Source organism: Vicugna pacos, chromosome 15, assembly GCF_048564905.1.
Source record: "Vicugna pacos chromosome 15, VicPac4, whole genome shotgun sequence".
Taxonomy (NCBI): Eukaryota; Metazoa; Chordata; class Mammalia; order Artiodactyla; family Camelidae; genus Vicugna; species Vicugna pacos.
The window spans coordinates 42,691,548-42,713,877 of NC_133001.1; the positions used below are offsets into that span (position 1 = coordinate 42,691,548).

The 22,330-nt window shown below is 52.7% G+C and overlaps 1 protein-coding gene across 4 annotated transcripts; it reads right to left on the bottom strand.

Annotated features, from left to right (window-relative positions):
* Positions 1-206: 206 nt before the first annotated feature.
* On the bottom strand, positions 207-22,185 carry CAD (carbamoyl-phosphate synthetase 2, aspartate transcarbamylase, and dihydroorotase). Of its 4 annotated transcripts, XM_031684885.2 has the most exons (44): positions 21,923-22,185; positions 21,544-21,683; positions 19,404-19,533; positions 18,399-18,541; positions 18,076-18,217; positions 17,718-17,889; positions 17,329-17,514; positions 17,036-17,148; positions 16,569-16,714; positions 16,183-16,314; positions 15,811-16,044; positions 15,465-15,686; positions 15,073-15,261; positions 14,704-14,828; positions 14,393-14,523; positions 11,770-11,882; positions 11,289-11,533; positions 10,823-11,069; positions 10,358-10,456; positions 9,946-10,170; positions 9,676-9,858; positions 9,237-9,455; positions 8,795-8,962; positions 8,006-8,188; positions 7,773-7,877; positions 7,193-7,432; positions 6,865-6,946; positions 6,397-6,563; positions 6,087-6,251; positions 5,797-5,928; positions 5,372-5,573; positions 4,811-5,001; positions 4,567-4,707; positions 4,254-4,355; positions 3,740-3,836; positions 3,063-3,104; positions 2,786-2,955; positions 2,601-2,675; positions 1,877-2,089; positions 1,554-1,679; positions 1,202-1,357; positions 1,015-1,116; positions 709-803; positions 207-591 (listed from the first exon to the last, which is right to left on the bottom strand). In XM_031684885.2, the coding sequence occupies exons 1-44, from the start codon at positions 22,002-22,004 to the stop codon at positions 489-491; spliced, it is 6,675 nt and encodes a 2,224-aa protein (XP_031540745.1). In that variant the 5' UTR covers positions 22,005-22,185; the 3' UTR covers positions 207-488. The 4 variants fall into 4 exon arrangements, 3 of the variants coding, with proteins under 3 accessions (XP_031540745.1, XP_072794132.1, XP_072794134.1); XM_072938031.1 differs by lacking the exons at positions 207-591; positions 709-803; positions 1,015-1,116; ... (1 more) ...; positions 1,554-1,679; positions 2,786-2,955 and having other exon boundaries at positions 1,914-2,089; positions 21,923-22,154; XR_012059157.1 differs by lacking the exons at positions 207-591; positions 709-803; positions 1,015-1,116; ... (2 more) ...; positions 1,877-2,089; positions 2,601-2,675 and adding an exon at positions 3,492-3,531 and having other exon boundaries at positions 2,886-2,955; positions 21,923-22,154.
* Positions 22,186-22,330: the final 145 nt, after the last annotated feature.

Here is a 22,330-nt window from a genome sequence, read left to right on the forward strand (position 1 = left end):
CAGAGAGCACCAACAGACTGGCGTGTTCCTACCCGGAATCCCACAGAGCCATGACTCTGAAAATGCGGGGCCTGGCTTCTCCCTGTGGCCAGAACATAAGGCTGCCCTTGTATTCAGGAAACTGTTCTGGTTTTCTAGAAGAAAGCTCTGCCTGTTACACTTAGCATTCTCTGCTGAAGCCGGAATACATGTAAGGAAGCAGGAAGCAGAGGCAGCTCAGCTGTTTTATTACGTCAGTGAAAAGTATCTTTACAGATCTGAGGTGTGGTGAGGGAGGCGGGGCTGACTGGGCTACAGTGCCTGAGGCCCCAGCCCCGTGGCTAGGCCGCTCCAGTCCAGCCCAGTGCCTGGAGGTGGTCTCTGTGTGTGTGCATAGGAGCACATGACCTGTCTGGCCCCAGAGCGTCTACTAAGTGTGCTGCCTCCGAGGAGGGCACCGGATTCCATGCCCGGCAGCGGGGCCTGAGAAGAGGCTAAGGAGCTGGGCCCTAGAAGCGACCCAGCACAGTGGCTAACAGAGCCATGCGGATGTACATGCCGTTCTCGGCCTGGCGGAAGTAGGCTGCTCGGGGGTCCGAGTCCACCTCCACACTGCAACGGAAGGAAAAGAGTTACTCTGCTGCCCATGAAGGCCTGAACAGGACTGAGTGCTCTCCGTAGCCAGCACTCCCCGCCCAAGCATTATCCTCAATTTTGATACTGTGTCACCTTATCTCATTGACACGAGGCATTGGGTGCATCACCACCATCTTCTTCTTGGCCCGGGTCATGATGTGGGGAGTGAGGATGAACTGGCCAAAGCACTGCAAAGAGGCAGACAGGGCCCCGTCAGCACCTCAGGGAGGGTGGGGGTGGAGGTTGGTGGGTAATGAGCCCGTGAGCTGGGCTCCCCCTGTCTCCATACGCAGTTATCACCACTGAGGGGCCCTGACCAAGCTCCTGGGGCCGGGTCTTCCTGGCTGCTAGTCTGGGTGCTCAGCAGCCCCAGCCCTGACTTCTCAGCCCTGGACTCACAGCTTCATACTCCTGGGTGGAGCCAAAGCGCTCCTTCTGGATTCGAGTCATGTAAAGCACGTCCGTGTCAGGCAGCGCCTCCTCAATGCTCTCAAATTCCTCCTGGAGGGCGAAGCCAGGCCAGGGTGAATGCAACGCCGGCACCAACAGCCCAACCCAGGGCCCCCACGGCCTCCCAGGGTCTGACCTGCTTGGTGCCGCGGGAGGCCACGAAGGCCCGCACGTTGGGGGGCATGCACAGGCTGGGGGGCGCCACGTAGCGCAGGCTGACGCGGTACTGGGTAAGCAGGCAGGCCAGCGAATGTACCGTGCGTCCATGCTTCAGGTCCCCCACCATTGTGATCTGGGAGAGGAAGCCAGTCACCAAGAAGGCCCCCAGACAGAGCACAGCCCCACCCTCATTTCAAAGCTTTCGGCCTCAGGACCAGGATGTAGGCCTCCTTGATGCAACAGGCCCTGAAATGCAGGAACTGCTTCCCAACGGCCTCTCTCTCCAGACCACCCCGGGGCAGGCCTCCGACCCCTGCCACCACCCTCACCGTCATGCCGTTGACCGTCCCGAGCTCCTCCCGGATGGTGAAGATATCCAGCAAGGCCTGGGTGGGATGCTCCCCAACCCCATCCCCGGCGTTGATCACTGGCCTCCGGCAGTGCTTGGCTGCCAGCTGTGAACATGGGGACAAGGAAGGAGAATCCTGTCTTCTGTGTCTCAGTAACCCCCACTCCCTGATGCAGTCCCGCTCCTCCTGGGTCCCTTTGCCCATCTGGCTCAATCTGAGTCACAGAAAATGTGAGCAGAAGGGCCCTTGTACCCCTGGGTCCAGCCTAGTCAACTCCGCCCCAGCGCACGGGCCAGCCTCACCTCCACTGCTCCTGGCTGGGGGTGCCGCAGCACGACGACGTCGGCGTAGCAGCTCATTGTCTGCACCGAGTCAGCCAGGGATTCGCCCTTCTGGACGGAGGATGTGGCTTCCGAGAAGCTGAGCACGGCACCCCCTAGCCGGGCCATTGCTGCTGCAAAAGAGCTGCTGGTCCGTGTGCTCACCTCATAGAACATGGAGGCCATCACCTTCCCCTGCGGGGAGGCAAGAATCACATGTGCGCACATGTGTTCATCTTGGGGAGTGCCCGGGCTGCTGCTTGCCTCCCCAGCAAGAGGGGTGCCAAGAAAACCTTTTTCCCCAAACCTCCCCCTGACCTGTTGCAGCCTTGACGTTTCCACCATGGTGTCACTCTGAGCTAAAGGTCTGCCTCCAAAAAGCCATTGTTAAGTGTCTGAATGAGACATTCATTCTTCAAGAAAGAAGGAAATACCCTAGTCCTCTCCCACAAATACATTAGCACAGACCAAGTGGCCAGATTAGCGGGCCTGTGTGCTGGTGCTCAGGGCCTCGCAAGTCAGCTGCATACTGATTGGAGGAGGGCAAACACGGGGGAGGCCTAGAGCAGCAGGACCTCCCAGAGTAGGGCTTACCTACAGCGGAGGGTGTGGACTCACAGAGGGACCTATGGCGAGGGAGGGAGCCCCCTCTGACCACTGCGCAGCCCCCCTGACAGGGACCTGCACCCCCAGCCCTGACTCTGACCTTGAGGATGTCGAGGCTTCGCTCCTTCTGCACCATCATGCGCAGCGTGTGTGCCACATTGAACAGGTGAGACATCTAAGAAAGATCCTGAGTCAGCTGGAAAGGCAGGGGCCCCCAGAGGTCCCAGTGCCAACTTTCCAGGTCCTCAAAGCTCTGGGTGTCCCCAGCCACCCTCCCCCAGGCACCTGATCCTTGGTGAACTGCTGGACAGACAGGATATGTTGGCCCACTAATGAGTGCAGCAGGGGTGAGGTCTGGGGGTGCAGCAGGCCAGGGGTCCCCAGGTTCTGGGGTGACGCCTGTCTAGGTACTGGTGGTGGAGGGTAGCAGGTGGCATCAAGGGTTCCCATCAGCTCTGCAGAGTGCGGGACGGGGCAGAAGAGGCTGGTCAGAGGGTTCCTCACACTCAGGCCAGATCAGACAGGTCCCCAAGGTGAGTGCATGCTCCGGGCAGTCTCTCACCTGGCTCAGCTGCCTTCCGGGACTTCTCTTTTGGCTCCTCAGCTGCAAACAGGATGACAAGACAGATGTAAGCCTGTGGCTGAGGTGTGTGAAGAGCCCCTGTTTCCCCCAGACTCCAATCACAGTGTCTGTTAAATCAAATCACACCACAGTAGCTATAGCGGGTTAGGGGAGGGCAGGAGGACCAGCAGCTCTGGGGACAGACACGTGATTTTCCACAGGGGCTGTCATGTGTGATCAGTGGTGCCCTCCCAGGCCTTCCCAGTCGGCAGAGGGATCCTAGGCAAGGGGAACGGCCAGGCTCACACCAACCGACAACCTGGATTTACCCCATGCTCTGCTGCCCCATGGGATCCCAGCTCCCAGGCGGAGGAACGCAGCTGCCCACAACAAAAAAGGGCCTGTGAGAAGAAGCTGTGGGATGCCTACCTCACGCTGGGCGGGCTGACTTAGGCAAGGGAGAGCACCGCTGGTCAGATGAGGATGGGGAGCAGCAGAAAGGATGGGGTAAGTGGACAAAGGTGAGGTGCTGGGAGGGGAGGACCTGGGAGAGTTCCTAGGCCATGCAGCCCCCAACCCCAGCCCATCTGGGACACTGAGGGGAAGAGGAGCCCATCCCTACACATCTGTAAGTCCAAGTGACCCACCATCCGTGTGTCATAGAATCTTTCTCTTACCTGGCAAACCTGGGTCAGAGGCTCGGTGGATTCGGGGCGGCAGATGGAAACGGCCGTCAGGAAGCCCTGGGAGGCCCCGGCGGGGCCTTTCTGGGGTCTGGAGAGACAACACCGGGTACTGACCTGACCCTTCATCAGATTCAATCCCTCAAGAAAAGCCACACCACTCCCTGTCCACTGGGATGCCATCCTCCATCATGTCCCTCAGCCTCACACTTCCACAGTGCTGCCCTCAACAGGGGCAGACCAACTGGCCTCTTAGAGGTATGTGCAGCCCCATGACATCTCTCTACCCCAGACATCTCTCTGGTTGGGTTAGTAATGGGCTTGCATTTCCCGTAGGACGCCCCCTAAACCGAGAGTTCATTCTGTGTTTTGCAGAAGACAGAGGGGTAGGTGGTAAGGGTTTTAATCATTAAGTGACGAGCCTTCCACTGCTCCTGAACCACCAATGTTTGCAGCATTGCTACACCCCACAACGCCCACAACCCCAGCCCCAAAGCAGTGCGGATACCGTGGTTATCTCACTGGCGGCAGGGGCTGAAGGTGTGAGCTGGGGAACAGCCCCCTGTGGCCACTTGCGAACATCCTGTCCATAGCCTGGTGGCACCAGCACCTGAAGACAGAAGAGAGGGGCAGGCAAGTGAGCCCAACTCCTTCCACTAAAGCAGTGGGAGCCAGTGAGTGGAAAAAATGCCCTATGGACCTGTATCCACCCACATCCAGGGCAGCTGCAGCGGTAGTGGGACCACATATATGTGCTGGGGTGGGAGGAAAAGGGCACCAAGCAGGTCACGACTGGGCCTGGGCACGGGCCACACACATACCTGCCCATCAATATAGGCAACTTCTCCTCGTAGGACCACACGGCGGACGGTGCCCTTCACCTTCTGCCCTTCAAAGGGCGTCCAGTGGGCCTTGGAGAAAGGCATATGGCTGGGGACTGTCCATTCGTGCTCCAGATCCACCTGCCAGAGTCACAGGTTATGCTGGGCAGAGGCTGCAGCGTACAACAGCTCCCAGGGCTGGAGAGCCCCCGCCCCCACCCCCTCCTGGCTCCCATCTCCACACCTCCACGTAGGTGTCCTCCTGGGGGGGCAGGTGGAAGATGCGCCGAGGATTGTGGTGCAATCGCTGCAGCAGGTCGTCCAGGCTGAGCCGGCCCTCGCTCACCGCTGTCAGCAGCAGCGGCAGCATGGTCTCCAGCCCCGGGAAGCCAGGGGGAGGCTGGGGCCCACACTTCTCCTCCAAGGTGTGGGGGGCTGGGGGAGAGAGCATCACCCTCCACATTTGGGAAGGCACACATACCCCCAGGACGGCACTGCCTCACTACTATCCCTGATGCTAATTTTTTATTTCTCTGGGAATTGGGAGATAGGAAACTGGCACTGCTGCCACCCTCTAAGGCCCACACCTTCTATTCACATTCTCTTTTACAACTTTACTCATTTGCTCATTCGTTCCTTCAATAAATATTTATCAAGCACCTACTACAGACTAGGCACTGTATTAGAGGCTGGAGTCCCACCCAGGTCAAGTCCCAGTCCTCATGGAGCCCAGGTCCTGACCCGGATCCCTTGAGGTGGGCACGAGCCTGGCTGGGCAGGGGTGGCACATCCTGGGCCCTCTCACCATGGTCAGAGGCAAAGCAGTCGATGACAGCCATGTTCTCCCACAGGGCTTCCACGTCCTGCCGGGAGCCAAGCTCAGGCCGAACCTCGCCCTTCCCGGGTCCCAGACGCTTGAGGTCATCACGGCTCAGGAACAGATGGTGGGGAGCCACCTCACAAGTCACTGGAAGCCCCCGTGCCTTTGCAGCTTTAATCAGCAGGATCTGCGAGGAGATCAATGAGACTGAGATCTCGCAGAGGCCTCCCTTTAGGCCCTGTCCTACAAAGTCCCACGGCCAACAGTCCATCTCAGACAGTTACGGGGCAGACATGCTGAGGTGCTGGCTCCAGGCTCCCCCGGCCCTCTCCTGCCCCTAAGGACTACGCTGACCTCTGGGAGTTACTGGGAAAGCAACAGGGGCACTGGGACCTCTGCTGGACTCTCACCTCCTCCTTCCGTGCCACGTGACAGATGTGCACTGAGCGCTGGGTCAGCTGGGCCACCATGAGGATGGCAGCGACGCTTTGTCGTTCTGCGTGGGCCACAATGGGGAGGTGGGATGGCCATGTCTCAAAGTGCTGGGGGCAGAAAGAAAGTTCAAGGATTGTGCAGAGCCCTGGATTCTCCATACTTATCAGAGCCAAGAGGGCTCACCAAGCTTTCTTAACTCCCACTTCTGTCAGTCCACTTTGTGGGGTCCTCATTGGCTGCCTCCTCCCGCCTGCCCAGCCCCTACCTCCATCCACTGGGCCACACTGTCCAGCCGCAGCTCAGAGAAGGTCTCATTGAGGTAGAGCTTCAGCCCCGCAGCAGATGCAGCCACAGTGCCCAGGGTCCCTGCATTTTCCGACGAGGCTCCGAGGAATAAGGCATAGTCACAGCGGGCGCCAGCCTCTGCCAGCTGGAGGGGATGCATTGGAGATAAGGCCCAGCAGCCTCTGTGCCAGCCTGGCACCCACGGCCTGGGCCCTTGGGGAGGGCAGAGGGAGCAGGGCAGGTTGGTGGGAGCATGTGGGTGACCACAAAGCAGGAGTGCAAGGGCTCACCTTCTGGGCCAGGGCCAGAGCAGGGGCATCGATGATGGGGGGCCGAGTATTAGGCATGGCACACACCATGGTGACACCCCCAGCCAGGGCAGCGGCTGTGCCTGAGGCAAAGTCCTCCTTGTGTGTCCCACCTGGTTCCCGCAGGTGCACATGGATGTCAATCAATCCTGGGAGAACATGGAGGCAGCAAGATTAGAGGAAGACTCAGAGACGTAAAGGGCATCAGAAACGTGAACTGGGGTGGCAGGAAAATAAGCAACGACCGATACAAGTGAGGGTGGTAAGATCCCTCAGTCAAGGCATCATGGATGGAGAAATGAAAGAGCTCACGGTGAGAAAGCTTCTGGGGCCTCCCCACCCTGTAGTCCAGGGCAGAGAGTAGGCCCCACAGCCACAGGCACCTTTTACCGCACTGTGCTAGCTGCTACCAGTGTCCCGAAGCCAGGTTCTCCCGAGACACGCACTTACCAGGCAGCCGTACGAGCTTTTGGGAGGTCATGCAGTCAACATGCACCTTCAAAGGAGGGGCTGGCCCGATCTGTCCGAGGGCCTGCAGGTGGAAATCATGGCCAGCTCTGATTTCAGGGAAGCCTGGGCATTGCAGGTAGGGGTTGGGTTTTCCTATAAACCAGGCTTCTGCTTCTCTATTCCCACCTTCTCTCTCTGCAGCCACAAAGCCTGATTAGTAGCACGGCTGCTTCATGCTGAGATTTCCCAACCCCAGGACACTCTCACTTCCTCCTCTTTCCCCCATTGATGCCGGCCGCCTCCCCCTCAGCACCCAGGTCTCAGTCACCTCCACAAACAGTTTGGTGCACTTGATGTCGATGATAAGGGGCACAGAGAAATCAGCAGCCAGGCGCCGGGTGCGGTAGCCCTTGGTGACAAAGGAAGAGAGACGCCGGCCCCCAGCCCCACGCATGGACAGGTTAATCACTAGCTCAAAGTTTTTCTCTGCCAGTTGCTCCAGGATGCTTCGTTGTGGCGGGCACTCACCATCCACTGCCTCTTCAAAGTGCCAGTCCACAGCTGTTACCTGTGTCCCAGAGACAACGTTGGGGCCAGCCTGAGCCTGGCAGCAAAGTATATTTCTTGACAGGAAAGATCTACACTACGGTTACCAAGGACTCTGCAGTATGAGCCCCTATACATACACACAGAGATAAAATTCTGGAAGGAAATACGCCAGAATTTTAACAGTGGTGGAGAGATTCTAAGGGATTTTTTTCTCTTTTTTTCTGCATATTCTACTGCTCTACATGGAATATATGATTTGAACAATGACAATAAAAGCAGGGGAACAGGGAGAGAATTCTTGGGTGCTCTCACATCCTTGAAGGAAGGGTGAGTAGGGGGAGGGCAGGGGCATCCCATACCTTGATGCCGTGCTCAGTGTAGAAGTCAGCGGTGCCCAGACTGGCATAGAGGCTGTAGCCCAGGCTCTCCAGCAGCCGCACAGTTGGGAGAAGCTCACTTTTGTTCTGAACCAAGCAGAAGGAGGATGAGGTTGTTTCTCTTATCCTCCACTTCAAGGTCAGCTCTGGCCCAGAGAGCCAAGGCCTTCTGTCCCCACCTCTTTGCCCCACCCCCACCCCCCCGGATTCTGTACCTTATAGCTGCCAATGGTCAGCAAGATGTTCTTCTTGGGGATCTTAAAGCCAGTGCTTAGCATGGCCTTGAGGTAGGCCTCGCAACGGCTCTCCCCAAAGCCGGCCACTTCCCCAGTACTGGTCATTTCCACACCCAGCACCACGTCAGCACCCGCCAGGCGAGAGAACGAGAACTGGGGCACCTGAGGGAGCAGGATGTGGGAGGTCCAGGCATGAGGCACCCAGCTCCCCACACCAGGAGAGGCGGCCATGGTCCCCTCTCCTTGGCTTCCTCCAAACAGCAGGGCAAGCTTTCCCTGTGCCTGCTCTATGTGTGCCCTCCAGTCAGTCAGCTGCTCCCGCAACGTGCTTGGGCTGCCCTTGGCTTCCATGAGGCCATTCCTGGGCCCTGGAATACTTCTCAATGAGTTCGGCAAATCTCATATCCTGACCATCCTCCAAGGCTCAATCCCAATACCACCTCTGCATGCGAGTCTTCCCAGGGCACCCCCTTTGGAAGGGGCACTTCCTTTAGAATTTGGTTTCTATCTCTACCATGCACATTTATCACAGACTGTTCTAGAAATAAGCTGTGTGGGGGCCCCACTTCTCTTGCCTTCCATAACTAGAACAGAAGCTTCTAAGGGACAAAGCCCACCTTCTTGCCCTGATGGCCCAGGAAGCCCTTGTCCACAGGAGGTGCTCGGTTTGTATGTCAACTGACAAGCTGTTTGCATGGGAGGTAAATTCTCTCCCACCACTCGCCTCCCTGCTTCTGACTGCTAACCTCAGGCTTCAAACCTCCTTACCTTTACTCCCACGACTCCAGAGCCAGTCATGAGCCCCACAGGCTCCACTTCTTCACCCATGATGACCCGTGTGGCCAAGGCTACTAAGTCCACACCTAGTGTCTTGGAGACGAATGGGAAGGATCGAGAGACACGCACGTTGCATTCAATGACTTTCAGCTGGTCGTCCTGGGGCAGAGAGGGTTTGGTCAGGCCTTCTGCAGGTGAGCTTGGACAATAACCCCGTGACCTTGACTCTTCCCCTCACTCACCATTCTGTAGGTAATCAACCTGGGACACGGGTCAGGGCAACTGATTGTTACAAACCCTGACAACAGTGGGAAGCTGTAACCCTTCCTCTCCAGCTTTCCTACTCTGACGAGGGTTCCCTGGCACTCTGGCCAACATAGAACAAGGAGGCACTATGGCCCTTCAGTCTCTTCCTCTAGTCCCCTCTTATTACCTTGGCAATGAGCTGCAGATTGAAGGGTCCTGTGACCTGCAGCTCCTGGCCCACGGCGTGCACAATGGCTTTGATCCGCTCCAAGGTTTTGGCAGTGATATCTTGTGGCGGGGTCACCAGCGTGGCATCACCTGAATGCACACCTGCATTCTCCACGTGCTCGGAGATGGCGATGGCCGCCACCACACCATCACAGGCCACAGCATCCACATCAATCTCCTGGGGGAGCGGGGTATGGGAACGTGTAGGGCAATGTGATGGAGAGCAAGGGCCATTCTCTTCTCCCACTTGCCCTTGCAGGATACTTCCCTCCCAAGCCCTGGCATAACCCACCCTCCCCAGCTCACTGTGTATACAAATTTCTCTAGGACCAGAGAGGGGAGTTGCCTCCATGACTGGGAGCCTGCCCTCAGAGACTTCTTTGTCTGCAGTCTCACACCTTGGCCTCCTGGATGAACTTGGAGATGACCACGGGGTGCTCCTTGGAGACAGCTGCTGCACTGCTCAGGAAACGCTCCAGGTCCCCATCAGTGTAGGCCACATTCATAGCAGCACCACTCAGCACATAGGAGGGGCGCACCACACAGGGGTAACCCACGGTCTGGCAGAACTGGCGAGCAGACTAAGGGCACAGGGAGCTTAGCTGAACTGGTCACACTCACCCATGACATCATCCAGCCTCTGGCCTCCCAACCAGGTGCCAGCCCACCTCTAGGTCACTGAGCTCCCTCCACTGAGGCTGGCTGATGCCAATGGTGTCCAGGAGCCGGGAGAACTTAAAACGGTTCTCAGCTGAGTCAATGGCTTCAGGGGAGGTGCCCAGCACTCGGCACTGCTGCCGATGCAAAGCCATGGCCATGTTGTTGGGCAGCTGCCCACCCATGGATAGGATCACGCCTTCCGGGTTTTCCAGCTCATAGATGTCCATCACCACCTGCGGTGCAGGAGGAGAAACAGGTGGCATAACAAACAGGGTCAGGGGTCTGAGACTTCTTGCTCACTGTTCTTTGTCCTCCACCCACTTCCTCTCAAACCCCACAAGGTCCAAAGAATCCTAGGTCAGCCAGCCACTCCTACTGGACTGGCCACCCAGGCTAACAGGCAGCCTTCATCCCTCTCACCTCAAAAGAGATCTCATCAAAGTAGAGTCGGTCACACATGTCATAGTCAGTACTGACTGTCTCTGGGTTGTAGTTCACCATGATGGTCTTATACCCCATCTGCGACAGGGAAGGGAAAGATATTTTGCAATTACGTGGGAGGAAGAGCATGAAGAAACTAAGCCAAAGCCCCTACTTCAGAGAGCAATGTCTCAGCTGCCTCTGAAATCGCTGTGCAGGACACCTGCCTTGGGAGGGAAGTAGGGCCAGCACTGTAGGTATCTGAGAAGTAGATACAAAGTTTTGGAGAGGAAGCATGTGTGGGGCACAAGATGACCTAAGGGGAGCCCTCAACCCAAAGCCCTGTGACAGATGTAAGGTGTGGCAATTACTAGGAAGTGCCAGGATTAGGTGTGGGTAGAAGGTAGCTGCTGAAGCTGATTAGAACGGTAGAGAGAAAACGTTACAAATGACTAGCTCTTGGACCTTTCGGAGCTGCTGGATGCAGCCCACAGCACACCAGTCAAACTCGACGCTGGAGCCGATACGGTAGACGCCAGAGCCAAGGACCAGGACATGAGGCGTTCGAAAGCTGAGGTCATGGGTGGTGCCCCAGTATGTCAGGTACAAGTAATTTGTCTGGGCTGGCCACTCAGCTGCAACTGTGTCAATCTGTTTCACCGCTGGGCAGATCCCCAGTTCCTGACGCAGCTTGCGAACAGCCAGCTCTGTGCTAGAGGAGAAGGGTCAGAAACATAGGCCCTGGGAGTGGAGTATGGACGGAGTACAGCGGGGAGATTCTAGGGCAGGGATCACAGAGGAAAATTCCCAGGGATGAAGGTCAGATGCCTCCAAAGCTCCCCTCCCCCCCCCCTTCCCTTCTGAGGGCCCCTCACTGGTACAAAGGTCTCTGCCCCACATTTCTCAGCCTGAGGCCCTCGCCATCCCTGACCTGAGAACCGCAAGGGCAATCTGCTTGTCTGAGAAGCCAAGGCGCTTGGCCTGCTGCAGCAGGGCTGGGGGCAAAGACTGCCCCCGGTGTTGCTCCAGCAGCTGGGTGTGTGCTATGATCCGCTTCATTCGGTGCAGGAACCAGCGGTCGATGCGTGTGAGCTCATACAGGCGATCCACTGAGTATCCAGCCCACAGAGCCGCTGCCACCACGAAGATCCGCTTGTCTGTTGGCGTCTCCAACTCCTAAGAGGGAGAGGACGGATGAACCTCAGTTTCCTCATCTATGAAGATAAGTCTAATGATACTTCCTCACATAATGACAAATGATACATGAAATCATAGAATTCTCAGCAAAGTGAAAACACGGCTAATGTCCAACAGCGACTGGTGCTTGTGTTACCGGTAACAAGCTCATGGTCTGGGGACAGAGAAGCAGGGCCCATTTCAGGGGCGTTGCGGTGGGGAGGGAAGCCGCTTACCATATCGCTGACAGGCTTTACTGTGTGATCAAAGCCCACACAGTTCTCATCCACCATGCGCAGAGCCTTCTGGAAGGCCTCTTCAAAAGAGCGCCCAATGCCCATGACTTCACCTGGAGGAGCAGGATATAAGGGTGTGGGCTGGGGGTAGAGGGAGGTGGGGGCATGCTGCCCACAATGTCTGTGGTTTCCGGGCAAGCCTCTGGGAGGTTCTCGAGGCAGGTGCCACGGTGGTGCGGTTTATGGTGTTTCATTACTGAGAAACCAGACACTTGTAGCTCTTCTCCCTATCATTTTCATGTCTTGTGGTTATTAGTGAAATGCAACTAAAATGCCTAAAAAGAGCATGTGGATACTGGAACATGTTACAGTTTACCATAGTGGCCCAATGACTGATGGTTATCCAGTTATTTGGTTTGCTTTATTCATATTGTGATGACACCGTCTGGGATCTGTCTCATCCTTTAAAAATTTTAAAAAGTCTGAGTAACAGGAAGATGATCCCATTACTCTTTGAATCTATCCAGAGCTAGTCCCTTTACAACTACCATTTTTAGAGTACCTCTTTCTGGACTTTTTTCAAGTATATGTTTTATACATGATTATAGTATACATCTAACTTCTATCCTGCTTTCTCCCTCATTAAAAGCATGTTCCCACATTGCTATGTGACTTTATGACCAGCAATTTAATTCCTGTATGGTTTACCACAAGGTAACTGCTCACTTGCTGAGGGACATTTAGCTTGGAAGTATTCCTCATTCTAAGCAAGGCCATGATGTTTTCTGTGCTTTAGATCATCTCCTCGGGATACATTTCCAGGACTGCATGGGCAATAGGGGAGACAAATTTTCTGGATCTTGATAACTATTAGTTGCTTTATAGAAATCTGTGCTTTATAATACAAAATATAAGTTTAATCAGCCTTCTAAGAAGTGTGTATAGTCATTTGAAACAACTTTTGCTAATAAGCAAAAATGATATCTCATTCTAACTTACTTGTCATAGGGAACTTCCCCCACACACCAGGCTTGCATACTGAGTTCCTCTTCTATAAAGTTTTGTTCATGTCCTGTGAAAATTTACCCTAGGCTCTTCGAGTACTTCTTACCAATTGCTAAGAAAAAATTTAAAACACCCAGATGGTAACAGTAGTTAAGGAAGTGCAATGAGAGTGATTTTGCTCAATGCCTTTGTAATGCGGTTGTATTATAAAAGCTTTTATCTTGGGTTAAAGAGAAACCCAATGTACTCATATGTGCAAGCCTAGAAAAATCCTGGAATCATATATATCCCCAAATTAACAGCTATGTGACAGGATTATAGGTAATTACTCTTCTCTGGTTAAACTACCTTCTCTAATTTCCCAATGATTCATATATTTTTCTTGTACAATAAAAGTTACAAAGTTACCAAAGAAGATCACATTCTGAGAATATTCAAGTAGATGTAAAGCACTTAAATGTCTCATCTAGAAATCAATCTTTGTCCTATTTTCAATCCACTTTTTTTAGCCACAATTCTTGGCTTCACTCCCATGTTTATTATAATTTTCATTTAACAGAAATTCATCTCCAGAAGGAAAAACTTGGCAGTCTTAAAAGATTTCTAAAAATTCTGAAATAATATCTGAGCTTAAACTTACTGTGTTCAAAGGCTACTATTGCTCTTAATGGAAATCTGGAGCACAATGAAATGCCATCATTCTTAGCTGGTGGCACTTCGGCACATGTACATTCTTGTTTTGGTCAAAATGTTTTAGAGGACAAACTAAGGCAATTAAAGGGACATTATAAGGAAGCATATTTACTCAACGCCAGCATACTCCACCACTGCCTGGAGGCTGACCGTCACACTCATTCATTATTCACTACTAAATTTTCTTGCTTTTATGAAAAGATCTCTGATGTCCTGCTCTGACCTTAAACATTGTGCTAATAAAACATTTCATTTAGTGACGGTGGCAGGAAGAGCCCAGTGAAGGAGATACACTCAGCATGGCTGCCACTGTGCTGACCTGGATTTAGAAGCGGCCACAGGAAAATAGCAGTTGTTGTTTCCCTGAAGCATCAGTATTCGAACCAGCATGGAGAACAAACTGTCACTGGCATTAACAGCCTAGCGATGAGGCCACGGGCGAAATGCCATGAAATGCTGTGGGTGGAGTTTAATGGAACTGGTCTCACCCATGACAGGCAATGTAGTGTAACAGAGGAACATGCAACTAGCAACCAGATCCAGTTTTCAGTTTCTGGCTCTGCCCTCTACTCAGCCACATCACTTTTCTTTTGTGGCACCTGCTTACCATTTGTAAAATGAGAGCTGAGATAGTCTGATGGCTGTCACCCCATCCCAAGATTCTGACATGCCATCTGGGGAGCGGAGGTGGCATGTATATTCTGACATAGATTTCCAGATGCCTTTGATTCCCACCCCTGAGGATTCCTATCTTAGCTGGAAATGTCCCTGTTAGTTCTGAGAAACTGTGTTCACAAGAAGCTTCTCACATAGGAGCCGAAAGGCCATGCCAGGGAACTGACTCGCTGACATTCTAGCTTCTTGGGATGTGTGGGGCCCCATGAGGTCATCTGGGGAGGGGTCTCTTGGGATTTGTGTCTCTCACCAACGCTCTTCATGCAGCTTCCAATCTTTGTGCTGACACGGAGGAACTTGCTGAGGTCCCAGCGAGGAATCTTCACCACACAGTAATCTAGACTGGGTTCAAAGGCTGCTGTTCCGCCTGTCACCGAGTTCCTGGGAGCCATCAGGTTGGGGGCCAGAAGGACAGAGCAGGAGATGTAAATGGTGAGCTTCCAGAAAGCTCTCTCCATCCCACACATTCAAGCCAATGTCCTTTTCATTTTCCCTGTCCCAGAAATATTTTCTTTAGCTCCCCAACCCCTTACCTCCCTGATCTGCACCCTATCCTTTTACCTGAGCTCAGGCAGAGGGATGCCCAAAGCCAGCTTGGCTGCCACATAGGCCAGTGGATAGCCTGTGGCCTTACTGGCCAGAGCGGAGCTGCGAGAGAGCCTGGCATTCACCTCTATGATGTAGTACTGCAAAGAGAGAAAACAGGGCAAGAGTTACCAGGTAACTGGCCTCAAAGGCCTACCTAGGAAAGGTCTCAGAAAGGCAAGAAAAAAAAGCTGCACTCCCAACCCAAGGCCCAACCCTACCAAAGATAATCCCGGCTTCTACTCCAGGGTCTGTAGGGTCAAAAGGCCTCTTGGTCTAGAGGCCCCCAAATTATGGAAGGAGTTCCAACAGCTAGAGTATCAGCTCCATGGCCTGGAGTCTCACCTGCTCAGACTCAGGGTTCAATGCATATTGCACATTGCACTCCCCAACGATTCCAAGGTGTTGAGTCACCTTGATGGCCGTCTGCCGCAGAAGCTGGTACTCTCTGTCATTCAGCGTCTGGCTTGGAGCCACCACTATGGACTCACCAGTGTGGATGCCCAGTGGATCTAGGTTCTCCATGTTACACACCTGGAAAAGGAGGGTCCCATAGAGGTCACTGCCAAAGGAAGTCAGGAGAGGTAGGAGGTTGCATCCCAGGGTCCTTTTGTCTCAGGGGATGCACCCATCCTGGGTCTGGGGGACACTGAACTCTCAAAGATATCAGCCCTGGAGCCTGCTCCTACAAGGCTCACACAGCCTGACACTACTGCCACCTCTCCTCCGTCACTCACCGTGACACAGTTGCCGTAGGCATCTCTCACCACCTCATACTCAATCTCCTTCCATCCTTTCAGGGACTTGTCTACCAACACTTGGCTGGTATGGGCAAAGGCTGGGGACACTAGAGCAGAGAGCTCCTCTTTGTTAGAGGCAAAGCCAGAGCCCAGGCCACCCAGGGCGAAGGCTGCACGCACCAGCACAGGGTACCCCAGTCTCTCGGCAGCTGCCTGGGCCTGCGATGAGAAGAGATAAACAAACAGATCAGGCCTTGACTGTGTGCTGTGCAGAGGGTTCCTGGACCCAGAGAAAATATGATGTAAAGAAAACAATCCTGTCAACCCCAACCACACCTCGAACCTGTTCAAGAGAATTCGCCGCCTCACTGGGGGCCACGTGCTCTCCGATCTCTGCCATCCTGGAGGCAAACGCACGCCGATCCTCAGTCAGTTCAATGGTCTCCACAGGCGTGCCCAGGACCCGGACCCCATACCGAGCGAGCACCCCAGCCTTGGTCAGCTCCACACCACAGTTCAGAGCTGTTTGTCCCCCAAAAGTCAGTAACACACCATCTGGGCGCTCATTACGGATCACCTGAGGAAGGAGAGAGGAATAACAGGCATTAAGACCCTGGGGTTCGGGAGTGAATCAAAGCTGAGAAACCCAGAGTGACCACAGGATCCCCCTGCCCACGTGAGTCCCCTTCTCAGTCCAGACTCACCCCAGTCATACCTGGGTCACATAGTGAGGTGTTATGGGCAGGAAATAGACCTTGTCGGCCAGCCCCTGGGAGGTCTGCACTGTGGCAATGTTGGGGTTGATCAGCAATGTCTGGATGTTTTCCTCTTTCAGGGCCTTGATTGCCTAGAGGACACAAATGGCGTTATCAGCCTCGATTGCAGAAGTGAGATTTTCAGTTTTAGAGAAGCACTTTTCTTCTTCTCCCCTCACTGGACTCCTAATCCCTAGTAACTCACTTCTGTTCCTCACCACCTCACCTTTCCACACATTCCCCAGGCCTCCTGGGTCACTTCCTCCCTACAACCAATGTCCATGCCTCAGCCCTATCCATCCCTGAGGGTTACACACCCAGAGAGGTAGGGATGGACATGCTTTACCTGAGAGCCTGAGTAGTCAAATTCTCCAGCTTGGCCAATGGAGAGGCCCCCTGAGCCCAGAATCAGAACCTTTCGTGGTGGTGGAAGGCCAGAGCCTGGGGTGGGAATCCCAGGAAGACAGAGGCGCTTAGCCAGCCGCTCTCGAACTATGGAGGCAAAGAAAAGTCATAGCTTAGAGCTGAATGAGACCTCAGAGATCATCTAGATTAACTCCTCACTTTAGAGAAGAACCCAGAATAAGTCATGCCTCTAATGAGTAGCAGAGGCAGGACCAGAAGCCAGGACTTGTGACTGGAGTTCCTTTGAATAGCAGAAGCATAAATGAACCATCTTGGCTTGGTTGCCCTTCTACCCCACCACCTTAACCTCCCAAACATCTATCAGTTTCCTGAAGCATGTCCACCTATGCCTATCCTGGAGCCAACTCTGTTCTTAGTTCCACAACCTAACTCGACTCAGGTGCTTACCTGTCTGGCCCCCAGGGTTCCCAGCTGTGGATTCTTTCACCGTTTCCAGAAAAATATCAAAAAGAACTTCCATATCGGAAGGCCCAGCTTGGTGCTCCGGGTGAAACTGGACACTGTTGAATAGATTGGATCATGAAAACTGCCATCATCATCGGCAGCCTCGGAGGGAGGCAGGGAGGTAGTGGGACAGATGACTGGGGCCCGCTCCTGTGCTTTACGTTTTGATCTTCAAGTCTCAGTGGGCTTCAGAGCTGTACAGATCCAGTCATCGTGCCAGAAGCACCCAGGCTCACCTGAAGAAGGGCAGGCTGTCATGTACAATGCCTTCATTGGAGCGGTCATTGGCATTGGTGAAGAGAGGAAGCCAGCTGGCTGGCAGTGAATCTGTTTCCACAGCAAATCCATGGTTCTGGGATGTTAGAAAGCATCGCCCAGAGCCCACCAGCAAGCAGGGCTGGTTATGGCCTCGGTTCCCGTATCTGGAGATGGAAACACACTGAATCATACGCCCCTTTCACCCTCCCTTCACCACTGTACCAAACCCAGCTCCTGCTGCTCTTGTGATTCTCAGCAGCCCCCACTCCTGTTTCAACACTAATAAACACCAACTCTATTCCCATTCCCAAGATTCCCTGTCCCTCACATCAGAGGTACAGGCCCTTCCTCTCCCCACAAATCCCACCTCATTTTGTAAGTCTTGGCCCCAATGGCTAAGGCCAACAGCTGGTGTCCCAGACAGATCCCGAAGACAGGTCGGGGGTTAGGTTCAGCTAAGACACGGCTCAGTGTGGATACCACATTGGGATAGGAGGTGGGGTCACCAGGGCCATTACTCAGGAAGAGACCCTCATACTCTGGAGTGGGCAGAAAAGATAACGTCAAAAGCAGCAGTTCGGCTAGAGAGACACACCATTGGAGCAAAAGCCCTCATCTCCACCTTCCTCCCCGCAACTCACACTGACTCTTAGTAACTGGACCAAGGGACAGACCTCCCACCCATGCTGCTTGTCCGTGGTCCTGTTTAGACCCCAGCTACTCACCCTGGCTATCTAATGCATGGTCCCAGGGTACCACAGTGACCTCTGCCCCACGCTGGCACAAGCATCGGATCTGATTATACTTGAGGCCACAGTCCAAAGCAAGTATCCGAGGGGTACCCCCTGCATTGAATACCCGCGGAACCTGAGAAATAGAGGAATAAAGGGCAATGATTGACAGCTGTGATTAGTAGGTATAATATACACATACCAACCCCTACCTTCAAGGCCTCTTCTGATCCTCCCTCAGGTGTTCATCCCTGGTAAGGACAGAATATAACTACTGTGCTATAGCCTGCAATACTCTTCCCATTCTACCTCTGTACCTTAATGGAGACCTCTGGCACCAGGGGACGGGCATTGGGGTCCAAGAATGGCAGGGTTGAAGGCTCTGTCCCATCCTGGACAAGCTTTCCCAGCAGAGACCCTTGCTCTCGCAACTTCTTAGTCAGCTCCCGAGTGTCCACTCCTGTCAAAACAGCACACTCTGAGAGATCACCCCCTCAAAGCAGTCATGTATGAGGTTAGGCTTCCAGGAGCACTTCTATTCGAGCCTCCAGTCACATAGGTGTTCTACGGACATCAAAATCCCAGGCTGTCCTGCTGGAAGTATACTACCAAGAAGTATTCCTGCCCCAAAATATCCCATCTGAATTGAACCATGACTCTAGACCTATTTGTTTACAGAAAATAATACTAAGGGACAAAAGAACACCCTAAATGACAATACAGGAATATAATCAATAAAATGCAAATTGTGGGATACTCTAAAGGAAAACTGTGTCCAATAGGTTACAAGGCCCACAGATTAAAGAGACATATCAACCAAATGCAATGTACAGACCTTGTGTAGACCCAGATTCAAATAAAGTTTTTAAAAAATTAGAAAAATTGAAATTTAGCACATTTTAAACATTGCCTAGATATTTGATATTCAGGAATTATTGTTATTTTTTAAAATGTATGGTAATGTAATCATGATCATGTTTTAAAAAGGATTCCTTTTTCAAATATATTTAACCATTTGTGGATGAAATGACATTACATCTGAGATTTGCTTCAAAATGATCTGGGGGTTGTAGCAGTGGTGATGAGACAAGCTTAGCTGAGCTGATGATTACAGAACCTGGGGATTCATTTTCCTATTCTCTTCTTTTGTACGTTGGAAATTTTCCATCTGAGTGAGAGCCCAGACCCCAGGCTAAACCTTTCAAATCAGGTACTTTCTATCACAATCTTTGACTCGACTCCCAATAGTCAACAAAGACCTCTTGATTCTTTCCATCTGGGCTTCTGTGCTTTACCCAGACACACCTGTGCTTGCACCATACCTTGCAGGCCAGGTATGCCATGCTGTTGCAGCCACTCGTGCAGGGTACAGGTGGTACTCCAGTGGCTGGGTGTAGGGCAGCACTCTCCCACCACCAGTCCTGCCACATGGATCCCCGAGGATTCAAACCACTGTCGATGGAAGGAGGAGACTGTAAGGAGCTCAGGGGCACATACCTCCTGGTGTCATCTTTTCCCACTCTAAGGCCATGGACCCTGTACTTCAGGCACACTGAATGACCTGTCATTCCTGTCACCAAGCACCTCATGCTTCTGCCTTTTACCAGCGATGCTGTCCCCTATGTGAAACCCTGAACACATGGGCCTGGGGTGCCTGATTAATAAATGATATGTTCCTTTCCTTTTATTCCCTTTTCCGTGAAGTCACCCCCATTCTCACCCACTGCAGCTTGTGCTTCTTTAGAGTGCATTTATACCTAAGCTCACTTTATTTTCACTTTTTTTGCTATTTACATTGTATTATAAATGTGTCCATATGTCTTCATCAGAGAACTGTGAACTCAAGAGCAAGCTGCCTCACACATGACTGCAGTTAACATTTACTGAGTGTCCACTTGGTGCCAGGCATTATAACAGATGCTGGCGGAGGAGTTTGAGCAGGAAAAAAAGACAAAAGTCCCTATCTTCATGATGTTAATTTGCTACTTAGGGAACCTGAAAATTAACAAGGTAAAGTGGATAAACAAGATTATAATGACAGCGTGATAAAAACAGAGTGTAAAATAGGTAGGGGCACAATACCTTACTAAATAAAGGCTCAAGGTATAATACTAGGCGTGATTATACCCCCCCAATAGGGGATTATCATTAAAAACAGGTAATTCGGGGGTTGGGGGAGGATGGTTGGGGGAGGGTGTAGCTCGGTGGTGGAGTGCGTGCTTGGCATACAGGAGGTCCTAGGTTCAATCCCCAGTACCTCTGTTAAAAAAGTAAATAAACAAACAAACCTAATTACCTACCCCTCCCCAAAAGTTAAAAACAAGAAAAGGTAACACAAATTTGTTACCCAATAGATAAGCATATAATAAACTAAACAGAGAGCAGGTTGCTTATGTGGGAGGAAGTGGCATATTTAAATTACAACTGCTTAGCATTGGAAGGTTTAAAGAAAGATGAATGTTGAGACTGTTCTTTAGGAAATCTGAAGACTAGTTTGGCAGAACCCTCTATGGTCAGGTGGACTAGTCTGCGTATGGACAAGTGCATTTATAGCACATGTGCTACAAAAGCATTCCTGGTGGGCTTAGGAGGCCTTAATCACCTTGGTTCTGTCAGGGCCTCAATTTTGCAAGTGTATAAACTCAATTTTGACATTGTATCTAGAGCTGACTAAGCTGAAGACTGCCTTAAGCTAACTAAGATAGTGCATTATCAACTAGAATGCAGTGAATTTACAGGTTTGTGATGAGGAATGGTCCCTCCAGGAATTACAGGTAGGTCACTTTCCTAGAGCTTCCTCTCTCAAGTGTCAGGGTGACTGGGAAGGCATATTAAGAATTATAGGCTCAGTAAGCCTAGAATCAGGATAAAATGAGTTTTGAGGACTACTGTACCTAGGCTATGGTGACTACAATTAACTTGTGCTGACCCTTTTTTTATTACTTGAACTCTCAGAGGGCAACTTAGTTTCCAAATTCCAGAGGAGGAGGAATAGGAGAAACCTCACTGAGGAGAAAACCAAGTTTTCCTACCTAGATGTTAAGAACTCTACTGAAAAGTAGTAAAAAATGGGGCGTGGTAAGGAAAGCAAATTTAGAGGATGACAATAAACTTCACCAGTTTGGTAGATGAATTGTGACCCGCCATCACTGAGAATGGAGTGACCCTCATTTCCAGTCTCTTTCCCATTAATTCATGTACTCTTAAAGCATTGCTCCTACCACACTACTCTGTTGCTAAAAGATCTTCACTGGTTCCTTACCAGAACCCAGACTCTTTGGCTTGGCCTCCAGCACCCTGCTTCTCAAGGTACCTAACAGCCCTGCATAGTGCTGGTCTATCATTTCAGTGTGTTACCTATTTTCTCCAGGATGCCTAGCCAATATCAGTGTCTTCACCTCACTAACAGTTAATAATTACTGATTTGAAAAGGAATGTAGAGAAAACATTGGGTGTGGCTACCTTGCTGAGCCCGAACTCATCCACTTCATCTGGGGGGATGCCGTAGTTACCGATCAGAGGATATGTCAGCACTAAGATCTGTGCTTTGTAGGAAGGGTCAGTGAGAGCCTCGGGGTAGCCGACCATACCGGTTTGAAACACTGCAAGAAAGAGGCAGGGCTGGGGCTCAGGCACGGCACTCTTCGGAGCACTGCCCCGCGCGATGAGAACGTCCCAGTGGAGGCTGCCTTGACTGTGACGGATAAAAGGGTCTGGGCTGGGGAATGGCCAGGGAGAAGGTGTGCAGGCGGGAAAATGGCGGGGTCTGGGCAGGACAGATTGGGCAGAGAGAGGCAAGAGAGAGTGGGATGAGATCGGCGGCTAGCCTGGACTTGCTTACCCACTTCCCCGGCAGTCGACACAGCGGCCCCAAAGGGCTGGCCCCGCAGGACCGACCCGTCCTCCAACACCAGGGCCGCCATAGAAACGGAGCTCAGAGGCGGGGTGAGTACAGAGATGCGGGAAGCGCAGTAAGCCCCAGCCGATGCTAGAACCACGTGAGGACAGCGCGCCCGGAGTCGGTCCACGTGGCTAACCGCGCCGGTGCCTGCAGCAAGGGCGGCGTGGAAGGCGCAGTAGCCCAGGCGCTCTGGGCGGCGGCAGACTGCGGCGGCGCGGGCAGCTGGCGGCGTGAGGGGCGGGGCCGGGAACGTAAGGGGGCGGGGCCAGGGCAGCACAGGGTGGGGTCACCTCCTCTGCGCGGAGCAAAGCGAAGGGAACCCTGAGAAAACCGGCCGTCCCAAGGTAG

Coding starts and splice junctions, on each gene's coding strand:
- CAD (XM_031684885.2), bottom strand. CDS start 22,004: ATGGCGGCCCTGGTGTTGGAGGACGGGTCGGTCCTGCGGGGCCAGCCC. Junction 3,837..4,253: donor CCGCCAGTGAGATAACCACG/GTATCCGCACTG, acceptor TTGTCTCTCCAG/ACCCCAGAAAGGCCCCGCCG. Junction 3,105..3,739: donor CTCTGACCCAGGTTTGCCAG/GTAAGAGAAAGA, acceptor TCCTGTTTGCAG/CTGAGGAGCCAAAAGAGAAG.